The sequence below is a fragment of the Carlito syrichta genome, unplaced genomic scaffold (genome assembly GCF_000164805.1).
Source record: "Carlito syrichta isolate Samal-C Ts95f unplaced genomic scaffold, Tarsius_syrichta-2.0.1 Scaffold308195, whole genome shotgun sequence".
Classification (NCBI taxonomy): domain Eukaryota; kingdom Metazoa; phylum Chordata; class Mammalia; order Primates; family Tarsiidae; genus Carlito; species Carlito syrichta.
Genome location: NW_007252291.1, coordinates 36,289 through 51,109, shown reverse-complemented (window position 1 = coordinate 51,109; position 14,821 = coordinate 36,289). Strand labels below are relative to the sequence as shown.

The 14,821-nt window shown below is 59.9% G+C and overlaps 1 protein-coding gene across 1 annotated transcript in view; it reads left to right on the top strand.

The window, feature by feature from the left end:
• COL1A1 (collagen type I alpha 1 chain) overlaps positions 1–14,821 on the top strand; it is a 17,490-nt gene that overhangs the window by 1,323 nt on the left and 1,346 nt on the right. The window contains exons 2-51 of the mRNA XM_008065247.2: positions 406–600; positions 732–763; positions 874–909; positions 999–1,100; positions 1,834–1,902; positions 2,150–2,194; positions 2,355–2,408; positions 2,571–2,624; positions 3,118–3,171; positions 3,280–3,333; positions 3,641–3,694; positions 3,781–3,825; positions 3,939–3,992; positions 4,083–4,127; positions 4,296–4,349; positions 4,603–4,701; positions 4,790–4,834; positions 4,935–5,033; positions 5,150–5,203; positions 5,331–5,438; positions 5,535–5,588; positions 5,896–5,994; positions 6,131–6,184; positions 6,273–6,371; positions 7,313–7,366; positions 7,546–7,599; positions 7,703–7,756; positions 7,863–7,916; positions 8,355–8,399; positions 8,492–8,590; positions 8,885–8,992; positions 9,429–9,536; positions 9,769–9,822; positions 9,978–10,031; positions 10,216–10,323; positions 10,412–10,465; positions 10,585–10,638; positions 10,775–10,936; positions 11,037–11,144; positions 11,313–11,420; positions 11,524–11,577; positions 11,673–11,780; positions 12,185–12,238; positions 12,354–12,461; positions 12,772–12,825; positions 13,170–13,277; positions 13,371–13,653; positions 13,780–13,970; positions 14,249–14,491; positions 14,620–14,821. The exon at positions 14,620–14,821 is cut by the window's right edge and continues 1,346 nt beyond it. Coding sequence (XP_008063438.1) covers positions 406–600; positions 732–763; positions 874–909; positions 999–1,100; positions 1,834–1,902; positions 2,150–2,194; positions 2,355–2,408; positions 2,571–2,624; positions 3,118–3,171; positions 3,280–3,333; positions 3,641–3,694; positions 3,781–3,825; positions 3,939–3,992; positions 4,083–4,127; positions 4,296–4,349; positions 4,603–4,701; positions 4,790–4,834; positions 4,935–5,033; positions 5,150–5,203; positions 5,331–5,438; positions 5,535–5,588; positions 5,896–5,994; positions 6,131–6,184; positions 6,273–6,371; positions 7,313–7,366; positions 7,546–7,599; positions 7,703–7,756; positions 7,863–7,916; positions 8,355–8,399; positions 8,492–8,590; positions 8,885–8,992; positions 9,429–9,536; positions 9,769–9,822; positions 9,978–10,031; positions 10,216–10,323; positions 10,412–10,465; positions 10,585–10,638; positions 10,775–10,936; positions 11,037–11,144; positions 11,313–11,420; positions 11,524–11,577; positions 11,673–11,780; positions 12,185–12,238; positions 12,354–12,461; positions 12,772–12,825; positions 13,170–13,277; positions 13,371–13,653; positions 13,780–13,970; positions 14,249–14,491; positions 14,620–14,766 — 4,286 coding nt within the window. The 3' untranslated portion in view covers positions 14,767–14,821. The remainder of the gene's footprint in view (positions 1–405; positions 601–731; positions 764–873; positions 910–998; positions 1,101–1,833; positions 1,903–2,149; positions 2,195–2,354; positions 2,409–2,570; positions 2,625–3,117; positions 3,172–3,279; positions 3,334–3,640; positions 3,695–3,780; positions 3,826–3,938; positions 3,993–4,082; positions 4,128–4,295; positions 4,350–4,602; positions 4,702–4,789; positions 4,835–4,934; positions 5,034–5,149; positions 5,204–5,330; positions 5,439–5,534; positions 5,589–5,895; positions 5,995–6,130; positions 6,185–6,272; positions 6,372–7,312; positions 7,367–7,545; positions 7,600–7,702; positions 7,757–7,862; positions 7,917–8,354; positions 8,400–8,491; positions 8,591–8,884; positions 8,993–9,428; positions 9,537–9,768; positions 9,823–9,977; positions 10,032–10,215; positions 10,324–10,411; positions 10,466–10,584; positions 10,639–10,774; positions 10,937–11,036; positions 11,145–11,312; positions 11,421–11,523; positions 11,578–11,672; positions 11,781–12,184; positions 12,239–12,353; positions 12,462–12,771; positions 12,826–13,169; positions 13,278–13,370; positions 13,654–13,779; positions 13,971–14,248; positions 14,492–14,619) is intronic.

The window sequence follows — 14,821 nt, the reverse complement described above, 5'->3', positions numbered from 1 at the left end:
AAACCCCTCCCCACGAGCCTGCCCTCTTGCTGGGGCCCCTCCCAGTCTCTCCCTCCCTCCCCTTCACCCCATGACTTTTTATTTCACTTGGCTTCAACGCCAACGGGCTGAGGCTGGAGTTGGAAGCACCCGCGACCTAAATCTTTGTTTAAATTCCTGAGAACTGGAAAGAGTTATAGCCGCTCTGGCCGGGCGCCTCGGCGCTGTCACTGGCGCTGATGAGGAGCAGCGGAGCTTCGGAGGATTTGGGGAAAGGGGCAAAGGGGAGGAGGGGCGGAAAATGAACAATCGAAGTCGTGCCTCTTAGACCCGGGGAGAGGGCAGGTAGAGTCGGAGGTCCCCGGAGCCCCGAGGTGGGGGTCTCGGGCGCTGCTGACAGCCCCTCCTCTTCCCCACGTGTCCCAGTCCCACCAGTCACCTGCGTACAGGACGGCCTCAGGTACCATGACCGAGACGTATGGAAACCCGAGCCCTGCCGGATCTGTGTCTGCGACAACGGCAAGGTGCTGTGCGATGCCGTGATCTGTGACAAGTCCAAGACCTGCCCCGGCGGGGTAGTCCCCGAGGGCGAGTGCTGTCCTGTCTGCCCGGATAGCTCAGGTGCGCTGGGCCCCGGGCCTGGGGCGTGTGGGGCTGAGGCGAGCCTCTCTGGCCCGGCGATTTGGAGGCCTCGCCGCCGGGGGCGCTGTGGGCGAGCCCAGCCACTAACACGCGTCTCTTTCCCCCTCCAGTGTCACCTGTCCAAGAAACCACAGGAGTCGAGGTAATCCTCTGCCCTCGACTTTTCTTGTTTTTGGACACCCTGCCGGTGACCCCTCGCGGGCCTCCCTTCTCTAACTCGGCCTCTTTTGTTTGTTCTCCCCCATCCTATAGGGACCCAAGGGAGACACGGGCCCCCGAGGCCCAAGGGTAAGTGTTGCACCCCCTCTGCCGTCGGGGGTGGTAGGTGGGCGTGGCTTCCGGCCCCACTCATCAGGGCCGGCCCTTCTCCCCCGCAGGGACCCGCTGGCCCCCCTGGCAGAGATGGCATCCCTGGACAGCCTGGACTTCCCGGACCCCCCGGACCCCCTGGGCCTCCCGGACCCCCTGGCCTCGGAGGAGTAAGTGGAGAGGCCCTGTGTGTCCCCCCCCCCCGCTCTGTTTTGTTGTGGGGTTTTGGCAGATGACGTAATTTTATATTTTGAAATAATTTCAAACTTACAGAAAAGTTGTCAGGATAGCGCGAAGAATCTTTTATATCCCTCACAGTCTGTCACTGTGCTTAATCAGCGTGTTTGTTTCCATATCAGCTTTTTGGAACCATTTAAGAGTAATTTGCCAATATACCCTTTTGTTCCTAAAAACTCCAATGTGTTCTCCCTAAGAACAAGAGCATTCTCTTAGGTGGTCATAGCATGATGATTAAATTTGGGAAATTTAACGTTGATCCAGCACAGCTGCCTAATGTAAAGACCATACCCGAAGCTCACTGAGGTCCCAATAATGTCCTTTATAGAATTTTTTCCCTCCGGCTCCAGGATCCAGTCCAGGATGATAAATTGCGTTTAACTGTCGTGTCTGTTTAGTTTCCACGATTGTGGCATGTTTCTCGGCTTTCTTTTTCTTTCACCACACTGAAAGGTTTTGAAGAGTCCTGTTGTGTTGTAGACCCACCCTCAGTTTGGGATTGTCTAATTAGATTTGAATCTGATGATACATTTTTGGCGGGACTGTCTCACAATCCTCGGCGCATGGCATTCGGAAGCACATGATGCCGGTTTGTCCCATTACGGGTACTGTCTTCTGCCTTTCAATTCACTGTCCTGACCCCAATTCATCTTGTTTTTTTCCTAGAATTTTGCTCCCCAGATGTCTTATGGCTATGATGAGAAATCAGCTGGAATTTCCGTGCCTGGCCCCATGGTGAGCCACCAGGGGGAGCTGGGATGACAGAAGGGGAGTGGCTGGGGATCCGGAAGAGACGGGCATGTGGGGCTGGTGTAGATGGCTTGGGAGGTAGAGACCACCTTTAGGACCTCAGATCTGGCCCAGTGTGGATGCAGGGCACCTGGGTGATCCCAACAGAGAGAATGGGAGGTCGCAATTTGATACTTGCATTGGGCTTTCCCACAGAGGGATCACCATGGCCCCGTTTCTTCTTCTTCTGTAGGGTCCTTCTGGTCCCCGTGGTCTCCCTGGTCCCCCTGGCGCACCTGTGAGTATCCAGGAGTTCTTTATATACCTCCTTGGGTTTCGGGTTTTTGGAGGGAAGAGGGAGATGAGGGCAGGGAAGGTGCTCAGCAACCTCTTGGCGAGCAGGGGAAGGTGGGCGGGACCTGCCTGTCTAACCCCATCTTTCTCTCCTTGTCCTCCAGGGTCCCCAAGGCTTCCAAGGTCCCCCTGGTGAACCTGGCGAGCCTGGAGCCTCAGTAAGTCCTCTCTAGGCAGATGCACACGCCCTCTCCTGACACAGACTCTCCTATGGAAGAAGCCCCACTGGGCTCTCCCTCACTCCTTTTCCCAATCCCTCAACCATCCCCTTGTTTTTCCCACATTCTGAGGATTCCAACCTGCTCTCCCATCTTCTCTAGGGTCCCATGGGTCCTCGTGGTCCCCCTGGCCCCCCTGGCAAGAACGGAGACGATGTAAGTAACCCCAGCGAGAAGACGCCGTCTGACCCCGTGGCTTCCCTGGGTTGAGTCCTGTAGTCTCCACTCTTATGTCCCCACTGCCTTTGTGGATGATGCCTAGAAGAAGGAGGGCAGATGATTTCTGACGTTCCCTCCCCCCAGCTCGAGCAGTGATCTTTGCCCTGAGTGGGATGTTTCCCCTATCTCCCCCAGAGGGTGACTGTTCCTCCCTCACCCCAGCCGCCTTAAAGCCATCCCAACCCTGTCCCTTGGGGGCAGATTGGTGGGCAGAGAGTGAGATTAACGTGCTGGTGACAGAAGTCATCAGAAATTCCTCAGATTTCTGAGCAAGCAAAGGTTGCACATAGATTTCAAGTGAGCTCTAGATTCAAAGAAAGATTTGGGGCCCCCCAACCTGCTCTGCAACAAGCCCAAGAAGACTGAGACCTTCCCCAATGTTCCGGCACTGAGGGGCATGGGCATGATGGGCTTTTTCTCTCCCTCTCAGGGTGAAGCTGGAAAGCCTGGTCGTCCTGGTGAGCGTGGGCCTCCTGGACCTCAGGTGAGCAGGGGGTGTGACTGGACCCTGGGGCTTCCCTGCATTTGGGCTTCATCTGGGTGCTGGCTCCACAGTGTATTCTATTGACCCTTCCTTGTCTCTTCTCTCCAGGGTGCTCGGGGATTGCCTGGAACAGCTGGCCTTCCCGGATTGAAGGGACACAGAGTGAGTCCCCTTTGAGTCATCTAAGCCCCCAAACCCCTCCCATCCGACCCTTGCAGTCCCTCCCTCCAAAGGATCCTGGTGTACATCATGGCGGGTCGCAGCTACGGAGGTCCCAAGGGATAGAGTGTAGCCATCGAAGGCATTTCCCTCCATGGGGAAGGAGTTCCCCAAAAGGGACTGAGTAAGAGCTTAGTCTAGCTCAGCGACTTGGGGATGGCTGTGGTGACCTCCCAAGGCTCCTTCTCAGGTCTGGGTGGGTATCAAGGTAGTCCACAGACTCTCACCTGGTCCCTCCTTCCTATCTCAGGGTTTCAGTGGTTTGGATGGTGCCAAGGGAGATGCCGGTCCTGCTGGTCCCAAGGTAAGAGGTTGAATGTCATGGCCTCTGCATCCCACCCCCAGTCCCACCGTGAATGAATTTCTCACTCTTTGTTCTCTGCTCCGTAGGGTGAGCCTGGCAGCCCTGGTGAAAACGGAGCTCCCGGGCAGATGGTGAGTGTGCCTGGGTCCGGAGGACGGGGGGAAGGGGGCAGGGACAAGATGGGGGCCTGGGGGAGGGGCGGTCTCCCATCATCCCGTTTGACTTCTCTTGTTTTTGTTGTCAGGGTCCCCGTGGTCTGCCTGGTGAGAGAGGTCGCCCTGGCCCCTCTGGCCCTGCTGTAAGTACTCCTGGTCCCTTGCGGGAATCCCTGGGCTCTGGGAGGGACTGGCTCACGGGACTCACCCGGGGCTTCCCCTCTCCCCTGCAGGGTGCTCGTGGAAACGATGGTGCTACTGGTGCTGCTGGACCCCCTGTGAGTATGATCTCCTAGGACCCATCATGGAGAGGGGTCTCGGTGTCTGCTCTCTGAGCTGACACCAGGGGCAGCCATGCTGGTTTGAACCCCGGGACTTTTTCTGTCCCAGGGTGTGATTTGCGACTGCCACCTGCCCTCTTACTAACAGCTCCGTCTCATTCACAGGGTCCCACTGGCCCCGCTGGTCCTCCTGGCTTCCCCGGTGCTGGCGGTGCTAAGGTGAGACCCCTTCCCTCCTCTAAGCATGAGTCTCCCAGGCCAAGAGGTGGGTGTCTCCCTGCTCCCCAAACCAAAGGGACCCAGAGTGGCAGGAGAGAAGTCTATTCTCTGACACCTTTGTCCTGAGGTACCCTTCTCTGATCTCAGAGTCCTGATTCTTGGGCTCCTGTCCCAGTGCCCTCTCCCCCTGCCATCCAGAGGTGAGGTTGGCTTCCCCAAGCTGGCTTCTGACATGTCCTCTCTTCTGATCTAGGGTGAAGCTGGTCCCCAAGGAGCCCGAGGCTCTGAAGGTCCCCAGGGTGTGCGTGGTGAGCCCGGCCCCCCTGGCCCTGCTGGTGCTGCTGGCCCTGCTGTAAGTGTCCCCTCCTAGAGGTCCCCTGCACCACTTTCCAATTTCAGAATCCTTGCCTGTCACTCACGCTTCTTTCTCTGTGCCACAGGGAAATCCTGGTGCTGATGGACAACCTGGTGGCAAAGGTGCCAATGTAAGTATCCTGCCAGTTTCCAGTCCTGCCCCTGGTGCCTCCCTCCCACTTGCCCCGTGCCCTCCGCTCCTGGGCTCAGCTGTTTGTCTGTCTCCCACAGGGTGCTCCTGGTATTGCTGGTGCTCCTGGCTTCCCCGGTGCCCGAGGCCCCTCTGGACCCCAGGGCCCTGGTGGCCCTCCCGGTCCCAAGGGTAACAGCGTAAGTACAGACCTCTCCTCTGTTCACCCCAAGCCCTGGCTCCAGCGTGGCCCTTGTCTGAGAAGCAGGAAGCTACCCCGACTCTCAGCCTGTCTACTTCTTCTCCCCCTACACAGGGCGAACCTGGTGCTCCTGGCAACAAAGGAGACCCTGGTGCCAAGGGAGAGCCCGTAAGTCCCCCTGCCATCCCTCCTGCAGCCCAGCCCACCCAGCCCTGGAAGGCGCCCTTGAAGTTCTGGGGCTGGCATCAAGATGGCCATTCACCACAGGCTGCCCCCTCCTTTCTGCCCTCTCCAGGGCCCCGCTGGAGTTCAAGGACCTCCTGGCCCTGCGGGAGAAGAAGGAAAACGAGGAGCCCGAGGTGAACCTGGACCCACTGGCCTACCTGGACCCCCTGGCGAGCGTGTGAGTGCCCTTGCCCTCCCCTTCCGACCTTCTACCTCCAGCACCTCCTGACACCTGCCCCTGTGACTCTGAGCCCACTGGCCTCTTCTTCTGCAGGGTGGACCCGGTAGCCGTGGCTTCCCTGGTGCAGATGGTGTTGCTGGTCCTAAGGTAAGTAGCCTCTCTTCAGGGCTGCGAGGGCTGGCCCTGCTGACCCTCGGCATCATCCTTCTCTTCCTGTGTGGTCACTCCTCCCATGCCCCCCCACTCCCATGCCCCCATGAGTGCTCCACGCTGCAGCTAGAGATGTGTGTGTGCCACTTCACACTCGGCCTCACCTTGACTGCCCCATCCCCACTGATGCCCCTCCAAGCCCACCTGAACCAGCTGCCCCATCGAACTGAAAGCCGATGCCAGTCCACATTCAAGAGACCCAGACTAGAGACCCTAATTGTTCCTGTGCCTTCCCCTCAACCAGGGTGCTCCTGGCGAACGTGGCTCTCCTGGCCCTGCTGGCCCCAAAGGTTCTCCTGGTGAGGCTGGTCGCCCTGGTGAAGCTGGCCTGCCTGGAGCCAAGGTGAGACCCCAGCCCTTCAGCCCTGCTCGGCCAGGCCTCCGACTTCCTGTGTGGGGTCTGGGATGAGGCTTTCTGGAGTCATCCTCCATCACAATTCTCCCCCGACCTTTCTCATGCCTCTCTGCCTTCCCCCTAGGGTCTGACTGGAAGCCCTGGCAGCCCCGGTCCTGATGGCAAAACTGGCCCCCCTGTAAGTATCACTCCCCCTGAGTCCCCTCCCACCCTCCTATCTGTCCTCCCGCTGTCCTCACCACTGCTTTCATGCCTCCTGTGCGTAGGGTCCCGCTGGTCAAGATGGTCGCCCTGGCCCCCCAGGTCCCCCTGGTGCCCGTGGTCAGGCTGGCGTGATGGGATTCCCTGGACCTAAAGGTGCTGCTGTGAGTATTCCATGAGGAGCAACACAGAGCCAGGGACAGACACACCTGGGAGGCGAGAGGCTTGGGCTCTGGGTTCAGCTTTGTTGCTGACCTACCATGTGACCATTCACTACCCCTTTCTGGGCCTCAGTCTCCCTATCTGTAAAACGGGAGACTTCTCCAGCCTCCATGATCATTGCTGTGTCCCTGGAAATAAGTGTTGCCAGTGTCCCCACTCCCCCACAGAACTGGGACAGGCCTTTCCTGGGATAGTCACCCCCAAATCTTGGTGGGTTCTCTGAGGTTCAAAAGGAGATACCAGAGGAGATGAAAGCTCTTTTCAGGGCGGGGCAAAGCAGACAGGGAACAGGGAGAAGGAGCCTGAAAGGGGTGGGGGAAGGAGAAGGAGCCTGAAAGGACATCTTGGGGCGAGGGCTCAGAGAGAGGCAAGGGACTAAACAAGAAACGCCAGTAGAGGCCAGGCACGGTGGTTCATGGCTGTAATCCCAGCACTTTGGGAGGCCGAGATGGAAGGATCACTTGAGCCTAGGAGTTCGACACCAGCCTGGGCAACATAGCGAGATCTTGTCTCTACAAAAAATAAGAATAAAAAAATCAGTCGGGTGTGGTAGCACACACCTGTCGTCCCAGCCACTCAGGAGGCTGAGGCACAAGGATTGCCTGAGCCCAGGAGGTCGAGGCTGTGGTGAGTTGTGATCCTGCCACTGTGCCTCAGCCTGGGTGACAGAGTGAGAAGACCCCGACTCAAAAAAATAAGGCAAGAAAGAAAGAAAGAAAAGCTAGCAGAGCCATGCCCAGGGACCCAAGTGCATAATCAGCGCCTGCAGTCCTTTGAAAAAAAGCCCCTTAAAAAATTCCACTAAAAGAAGCAGGAGGCACCCGGGGGCCTCACTGAAGCTTCTCACTTCAGCCTCCTCAACCCCAACTCCCTCTCTCCCCAGGGAGAGCCCGGCAAAGCTGGAGAACGAGGTGTCCCCGGACCTGCTGGCGCTATTGTAAGTATCTCCTTTCAGTCCCTGTCCCCTTCCGGCCCCTGCCACATCTCCCTGCCCACAGGAGCAGTGTGAGGCCTAGCCCTCACAAGGACGTCAGGAGCCCCCAGTCCACCACCTGCCCTTCTTTCCCAGCTGCCCCGGGACCTGGCCGCCCTGAGCTCTTCTCTCTTTCCCCACAGGGTGCTCCTGGCAAAGATGGAGAAGCTGGAGCTCAAGGACCCCCCGGCCCTTCTGTAAGTGTCCCCGACGGGGAGCCCTGGGGAGCAGGAAACAGGATTCACTCCCTGGCTCTCCTCCCCTCGGCCTTCCCGTGACCACAGTGCTCTCTGCACGCAGGGTCCCGCTGGTGAGAGAGGTGAACAAGGCCCTGCTGGCTCCCCCGGATTCCAGGTGAGGCCTGTGGCTGGCGTGGTGCTGGTGGTGGGGGAAAGAAACCTCTTTGTCCTCTTCCAGATCCTAAACCCTCTCTCTTCCCTCCACCATCTGCCACCTACAGGGTCTCCCTGGCCCCTCTGGTCCTCCCGGTGAAGGAGGCAAGCCTGGCGAACAGGTGAGATGGCACAACTGACCGGAGGCCTGGGGAATGCAGGGAATACAGAGGCCACTACAGTGACCAAGGCCACCGCTACTCGCTAGTCAGACAACCATTAGCTAGGGGGATCAAGGTTAGATGCCAGGAAGAACTTCCTATCATGAAGGGAACGACACAGAGGGAGCTGCATGGCTTCTAGTGTGGGCGATTTAAGAGCTGCTGGAATCCTCTGACATTCCCTCATTGCTTCTAATTAGAAATTCTGGTCCTAAGTCTGGGGATGGGGAGGCCTTTGACATATCCCAAGGAAGAATAGACGGGCTGTTTAGGATGTTCCCAGTTCAGTGCTGAGAAAAGGTTCCCCTGGGGCCAGGCCCCAGGAGGAGAGACAGCAGGGCTTTCCGGTGGGGTGGGCCAGTTGATTTTGCTCACTGCCTGTTCCTCCCTCCCCCTCAGGGTGTTCCTGGAGACCTTGGTGCCCCTGGCCCCTCTGGAGCAAGAGTAAGTAGAGCCTCTCACTGTCCCCATCAAGATGCCAAGCCCTCGGCCCTGACCCTGGAGCAACCATCATGCACCCTACCTTTCCCTTCCAGGGCGAGAGAGGTTTCCCCGGCGAGCGTGGTGTACAAGGTCCCCCCGGACCTGCCGGTCCCCGCGGGTCCAATGGTTCTCCTGGCAATGATGGTGCTAAGGTAAGGGTGTCATGGAAGGGGTTCCGGCCGGCTGCCCCTTCCATGGCGGCCAGTCTCGTCCCTCCACTTGCAGGGGGTGACTGACTGTGACCAAAGCCACAGAGACGTGGGGCACATGGGGGGACAAGGCCACACTGGGGGCCCACGTGCAGCCTGAAGTCTGGGCTGTGAGTTTTTTCTCAAGGACTGTCTTTGGCCTTGGAACCAAGCCCGGAAGATGTCAAGAGGGGGCTCGGGGCTGCCACCCATTCCGGGACCCCCGGCTTCACTCCAGTCTTCTTGGTTGCCACACAGGGTGATGCTGGTGCCCCTGGAGCCCCTGGTGGCCAAGGCGCCCCTGGTCTTCAGGGAATGCCTGGTGAGCGTGGAGCCCCCGGACTTCCAGGCCCTAAGGGTGACAGAGTAAGTCAAGCTCCCACTCCCCTGTGCCTTCCGAGGCTCTCCTCTCTCCCCCTTCCTTAGATCCTTCAGCGTCTCTCTTTCCCCCTGGCATCTTTTCTTCCTTGCCTTAATCATCCTCCCCTCTGGCCTATGCTGACGAATCCTCCACCTGTGGTCCAGGCCTGTCTCTCCCCATCAGTTGCCATGGTGATGAGAGGTGGAGGGGAGGGGAACATCTACTTGATGGAGGCTCCCTTATTTAGCCCGCAAAGCAAGTCAAAACCTCTTCATCTAGGCTCCACCTGAGTCCCATCAGGCACTTTTCCCCTAAAAGGACCTAGCATCCTTGGCACAGGTGGAGGCGGAGCTGGGGAGGGCCGCTCAGGGGTTCCAGACACAAGCTGAGCACTAGAGGTTGCCTCCTCGCCCGAAATCTCAGGCTTTTCCATGTCTTTAGGGCGACGGTGGTCCCAAAGGTGCTGATGGTGCTCCTGGCAAAGATGGCGGCCGTGGTCTGACTGGCCCCATTGGTCCTCCTGGCCCTGCTGGTGCTGCTGGTGACAAGGTGAGGTGGCCATACCCCGCCCCCCCCCCCCCCACCTTCTTCCCTAACTCAGTGCCTCCCCAGCAAGCCTGGGCATGGCTCTGTGAGGGGGAGGGTGGGACAGGTCCTGCCAAACTGAGCTGGTGACCCAGGAAGCTTGAGAAACAGAGGGTGGGGGGCTCAGCTGGGGTCTTCTGCCAAGAGTGCGCAGGGTGGGCCCACTGACCCTGAGCCTCTTGTCCTTCCCATTTAGGGCGAGAGTGGTCCCAGCGGCCCTGCTGGTCCCACTGGAGCTCGTGGTGCCCCCGTAAGTACAGAAGACCCTGATGAGACCTCATTCTCGGTCCTTCTCTCTCTCACGTTGCACCCCTGTTCCTGTCCCTCCACCCCTCGCCCCTCCACTCCACCCACTCCCCCGTCACCATGCCAGGGCATCTCTCAATGTGCCTCCTCTTCTTCTAGGGAGACCGTGGTGAGCCTGGTCCCCCTGGCCCTGCTGGCTTCGCTGGCCCCCCTGTGAGTACCAAGACCCCCTTCATTTCCATCACCAGTGGGACCTGAGTGACGGAATGAGTGGGGAGAGGAGGGTGGGAGGGACTCTCTCCCATCCAAGCATCTTCCTGCCTCTGGTGACCCCTCCTCCCCCAACCCTGTGGAACCTCCGGCCTCCCTCCCTCCACTCATGGCTCTCCTCCCCCAGGGTGCTGATGGCCAACCTGGTGCTAAAGGCGAACCTGGCGATGCCGGTGCTAAAGGCGATGCTGGTGCCCCTGGCCCTGCTGGACCCTCTGGACCCCCTGGCCCCATTGTGAGTAGCCCGCCCTCTGCGCCCCAAGACGCTGGCATGCCAGACCCTGGACTGGCCCAGGACTTGACGTGTCTGTGCTCTCCTGCAGGGTAACGTTGGTGCTCCTGGACCCAAAGGTGCTCGTGGCAGTGCTGGTCCCCCTGTGAGTATCATCTGTCTTCCCACTGACCCGCTCCTGGCCGCGCTCGGAACTGAGGGCGGCTGGGTCAGGTGAGTTGGCAGTTCTCCCTCTGACTCTGCTCCTGTGTTCTCTCCTGCCAGGGTGCTACTGGTTTCCCTGGTGCTGCTGGCCGAGTTGGCCCCCCTGGCCCCTCTGTAAGTCTCCATGGTGGAGTCCACTGCCCTAGGATGGGGGTGGCGGGCTCAGGCTCTCAGGAGGATGTGAAGCCAGCATAGACCTCAAGGTCTTAGACTCCACTGGAGTCTGATAGCCCCTTTTCTCCCCGTCCAGGGAAATGCTGGCCCCCCTGGTCCCCCTGGCCCCGCTGGCAAAGAAGGCGGCAAAGGTGTCCGTGGTGAGACTGGCCCTGCTGGCCGTCCTGGTGAAGTTGGCCCCCCTGGTCCCCCCGGCCCCTCTGGTGAGAAAGGATCCCCTGGTGCTGATGGCCCTGCTGTAAGTACCGGTTCAGATCTCTGCAGCCCGGAGGTGTCCAGAGCTGGGGCGTGGTCCCTGTGCTTCTGCAAGGCACGTCATCCCTGTCTGTCTCCCACAGGGTGCTCCTGGGACTCCTGGACCTCAGGGTATTGCTGGACAGCGTGGTGTGGTTGGCCTGCCCGGTCAGAGAGGAGAAAGAGGCTTCCCCGGTCTTCCTGGCCCCTCTGTGAGTGACCCCTCCCCTTGGAGCACCCTGAGAAAAACCATCACAGCACTTGGAGGGCACAGGATGGGGGTGATGGAGCTAAGGGGACAGACTTGGTGGAGATGAACTCAGGGGGCTCGAGGGCCCAACCTCACCCTACATCTGGCCTGACTCTTTCTTCTCTCCTAGGGTGAACCCGGCAAACAAGGTCCTTCTGGAGCAAGTGGCGAACGTGGTCCCCCTGGTCCCATGGGCCCCCCTGGATTGGCTGGACCCCCTGGTGAATCTGGACGGGAGGTGAGCCATCTCCAGCCCCCCGCCAGGGACCTCAGCATGGCCAATGTGCCCCTCGCCCGAGCCGTCCTCCCGGGATGCCTCTTACTTCTCGCTCTCTCTGCAGGGAGCTCCTGGTGGCGAAGGCTCTCCTGGACGGGATGGTGCTCCTGGCGCCAAGGTAAGATGGCCACACCCCAGGGTCACAGCCCTGCCCACTGCTTTCCTGCCCCGGCAGCTGGGGCTGACCCATATTCCCCCACCCTCCCCTCCCAGGGTGACCGTGGTGAGACTGGCCCCTCTGGACCCCCTGGTGCTCCTGGTGCTCCTGGTGCCCCTGGCCCCGTCGGTCCCGCTGGCAAGGGTGGTGATCGTGGTGAGACTGTAAGTAGCTGGGCTCTGGCTCTCTGCTTCTGGTCAGGCTTGGGGCTTTCTAGTTTGGCTTAGAGGCTGGAGAATGGATGTCTGACTTGACCCAGGCTGGGGGAGGAAGGAGGGTCTTGCAAGATTTAGGGGGCCTTGACCTCCCTGTAAAACCTGAGTTAAAACTTAGCCTCCAGCCCTGTCTCCTGGACAGTATCTCAAGTCCCCCGAGGAATGGGTTTGGCCCCAGCTCATGTGAAGCCCGCTCTGGGGAGGTGACCTGAGGGTCAGGAGAGACAGCCACAGTGGGAAGGGTCTGAGGAAAAAGGGGTCCAGCTGACAGGGGTTCGTCCTGCAGTCAGGCTGTGCTGCCCCAGCCTCAGCACCCCCTGGCCAGAATCTGATGCTCACTCTGCTCTCCTTAGGGTCCTGCTGGCCCTGCTGGTCCCATCGGCCCTGCTGGTGCCCGTGGCCCCGCTGTAAGTACTCTACTCTGTCCTCCATATCCTCAGAACTCTTGTGCAGGTGTGGACAGTGCCCTGCTTGGTGTCAACAGAACTTCCACTTGACAGCCTGTCCCCTCCTCTCTTCTAGGGTCCCCAAGGCCCCCGTGGTGACAAGGGTGAGGCAGGCGAACAGGGCGACAGAGGCATAAAGGGTCACCGTGGCATGCCTGGTCTGCAGGGTCCCCCTGGCCCTCCTGTGAGTATGCCAAGTCCCTCCCAGTCCCTATGCTGTTCCATGTGATGGGGGGGCTTTGCCTCAGTGACCCCCTCTGCATAGTTATTCTGACTCCTCTCGACTAGGAGTGAAGATTTACAGGCCTTTCTGAGTAGCTTCTGAGGGGGTGAGAGGCGCACAGGGAAGGATTGTGGGAGGGGTCTTAACCTAGGGACACTGGGGCTAGATGTCTAGAATAACAAGGGGGTTCGGGTTGCTCACGCTTCCCCTCAGTGGCCTGACTGCATTTGACTCACGCTGGGCCTGAATCGCCTTTGAATCTGTCTTCCAGGGCTCTTCTGGTGAACAAGGTCCCTCTGGAGCTTCTGGTCCTGCTGGTCCCCGAGTAAGTCATCCCTTCCATCTCCTCTTCCTAGGTCCCAAGCCCCGGCTCACCTGGGGCCCTTTGCCCGGGACCCAGGCATCCCTCCTCTCTCTGGAGAAGGGTTCAGGGACAGGGAATGGGCAAGGGAAGAAAAGTCCTGAACAACTGGATCCAGCCTCGACCTCCCCGCTCCCCCCTCCTTCCTCTACAAAATGTCTCCTGGCCCAGCTAAAGGAATGAGTGATGACATCCTTGGAGAAAGAGGCAGAGGCGGGCTCTGAGGCTGTGGGACCAGAACCCCTGGAGGGCGAAGGGCTTCTCCAGGCCTTCTGGCAGTCTTTCTCCAACTGTTTCTCCCCCTCTAGGGTCCCCCTGGCTCTGCTGGTGCTGCTGGCAAAGATGGACTCAACGGTCTCCCTGGCCCCATTGGGCCCCCTGGTCCCCGCGGTCGCACTGGCGATGCTGGTCCTGTTGTACGTAGCCCCTCACCCCCTCTGCCTCATAGTCCTCCAGCCCCCAGAGCACTTGGATGCTGGTAAACCCCACTCTCTTCCTTCTCTGTGCAGGGTCCCCCCGGCCCACCCGGACCCCCTGGCCCCCCTGGTCCTCCCAGCGGCGGTTTCGACTTCAGCTTCATGCCCCAGCCACCTCAAGAGAAGTCTGACCCTGGCGGCCGCTACTACCGGGCTGATGATGCCAATGTGGTCCGTGACCGTGACCTCGAGGTGGACACCACCCTCAAGAGCCTGAGCCAGCAGATCGAGAACATCCGGAGCCCCGAAGGCAGCCGCAAGAACCCCGCTCGCACCTGCCGTGACCTCAAGATGTGCCACTCCGATTGGAAGAGCGGTGAGGGCCTGCCCGAGCTGCCTCCTTCCCCTCCTCCTTCCATGCCAGGGTCCCCATGCCTAGATGTGCCCCCCATATGGTGCTGGTCACCCCCCCCTCACTCCACCTTGGCCCGCTCCATTGCAGGAGAGTACTGGATTGACCCCAACCAAGGCTGCAACCTGGACGCCATCAAGGTCTTCTGCAACATGGAGACTGGTGAGACCTGCGTGTACCCCACTCAGCCCAGCGTGGCCCAGAAGAACTGGTACATCAGCCAGAACCCCAAGGACAAGAGGCACGTCTGGTTCGGCGAGAGTATGACCGATGGATTCCAGGTGCGCGAGCTGGGCCCAAGAGGGGGACGAGCCCAGTGCTCGGAAGGGGCATGGAATCCTATAACGGACAGGCCTCTGCTGAGTGTCAAGGACCAAGCTGGGCCGGGAGGCAGGAGTCCTGGGTCTCTGATACTGACTCAGGCACAGGCTACCTGTGGGCAAGTGACACCCCTCCTGATGTAAGGGCTTCCCAGACTGATCTCAGAAGACTCCGGGGAGGGGGGCCAGGACGAGAGGCTCCGGCATGGCCGCTCACTTCTCCCTCCTCCCTCCCGCAGTTCGAGTATGGCAGTGAGGGCTCCGACCCTGCCGATGTGGCCATCCAGCTGACCTTCCTGCGCCTGATGTCCACCGAGGCCTCCCAGAACATCACCTACCACTGCAAGAACAGCGTGGCCTACATGGACCAGCAGACAGGCAACCTCAAGAAGGCCCTGCTCCTTCAGGGCTCCAACGAGATAGAAATCCGCGCCGAGGGCAACAGCCGCTTCACTTACAGCGTCACCGTCGACGGCTGCACGGTGAGTCCCCCGAGTCCCCCGGCAGGGCCCCCTCCCGGAGCTTGGGCCCTTCCGACCGCTGGACATGGTGCCCTCTCCGTCACTCCCACTTGGTAATGCCCCCCCTCCTTGTCTCCGCTCCACCCCAGAGTCACACCGGAGCCTGGGGCAAGACAGTGATCGAATACAAAACCACCAAGACCTCTCGCTTGCCCATCATCGATGTGGCCCCCTTGGACGTTGGCGCCCCAGACCAGGAATTCGGCTTCGACATTAGCCCTGTCTGCTTCCTGTAAACTCCCTCCGCCCCAATCTGGCTCCCTCCCACCCAAGCCACTTTCCACCCCCCCC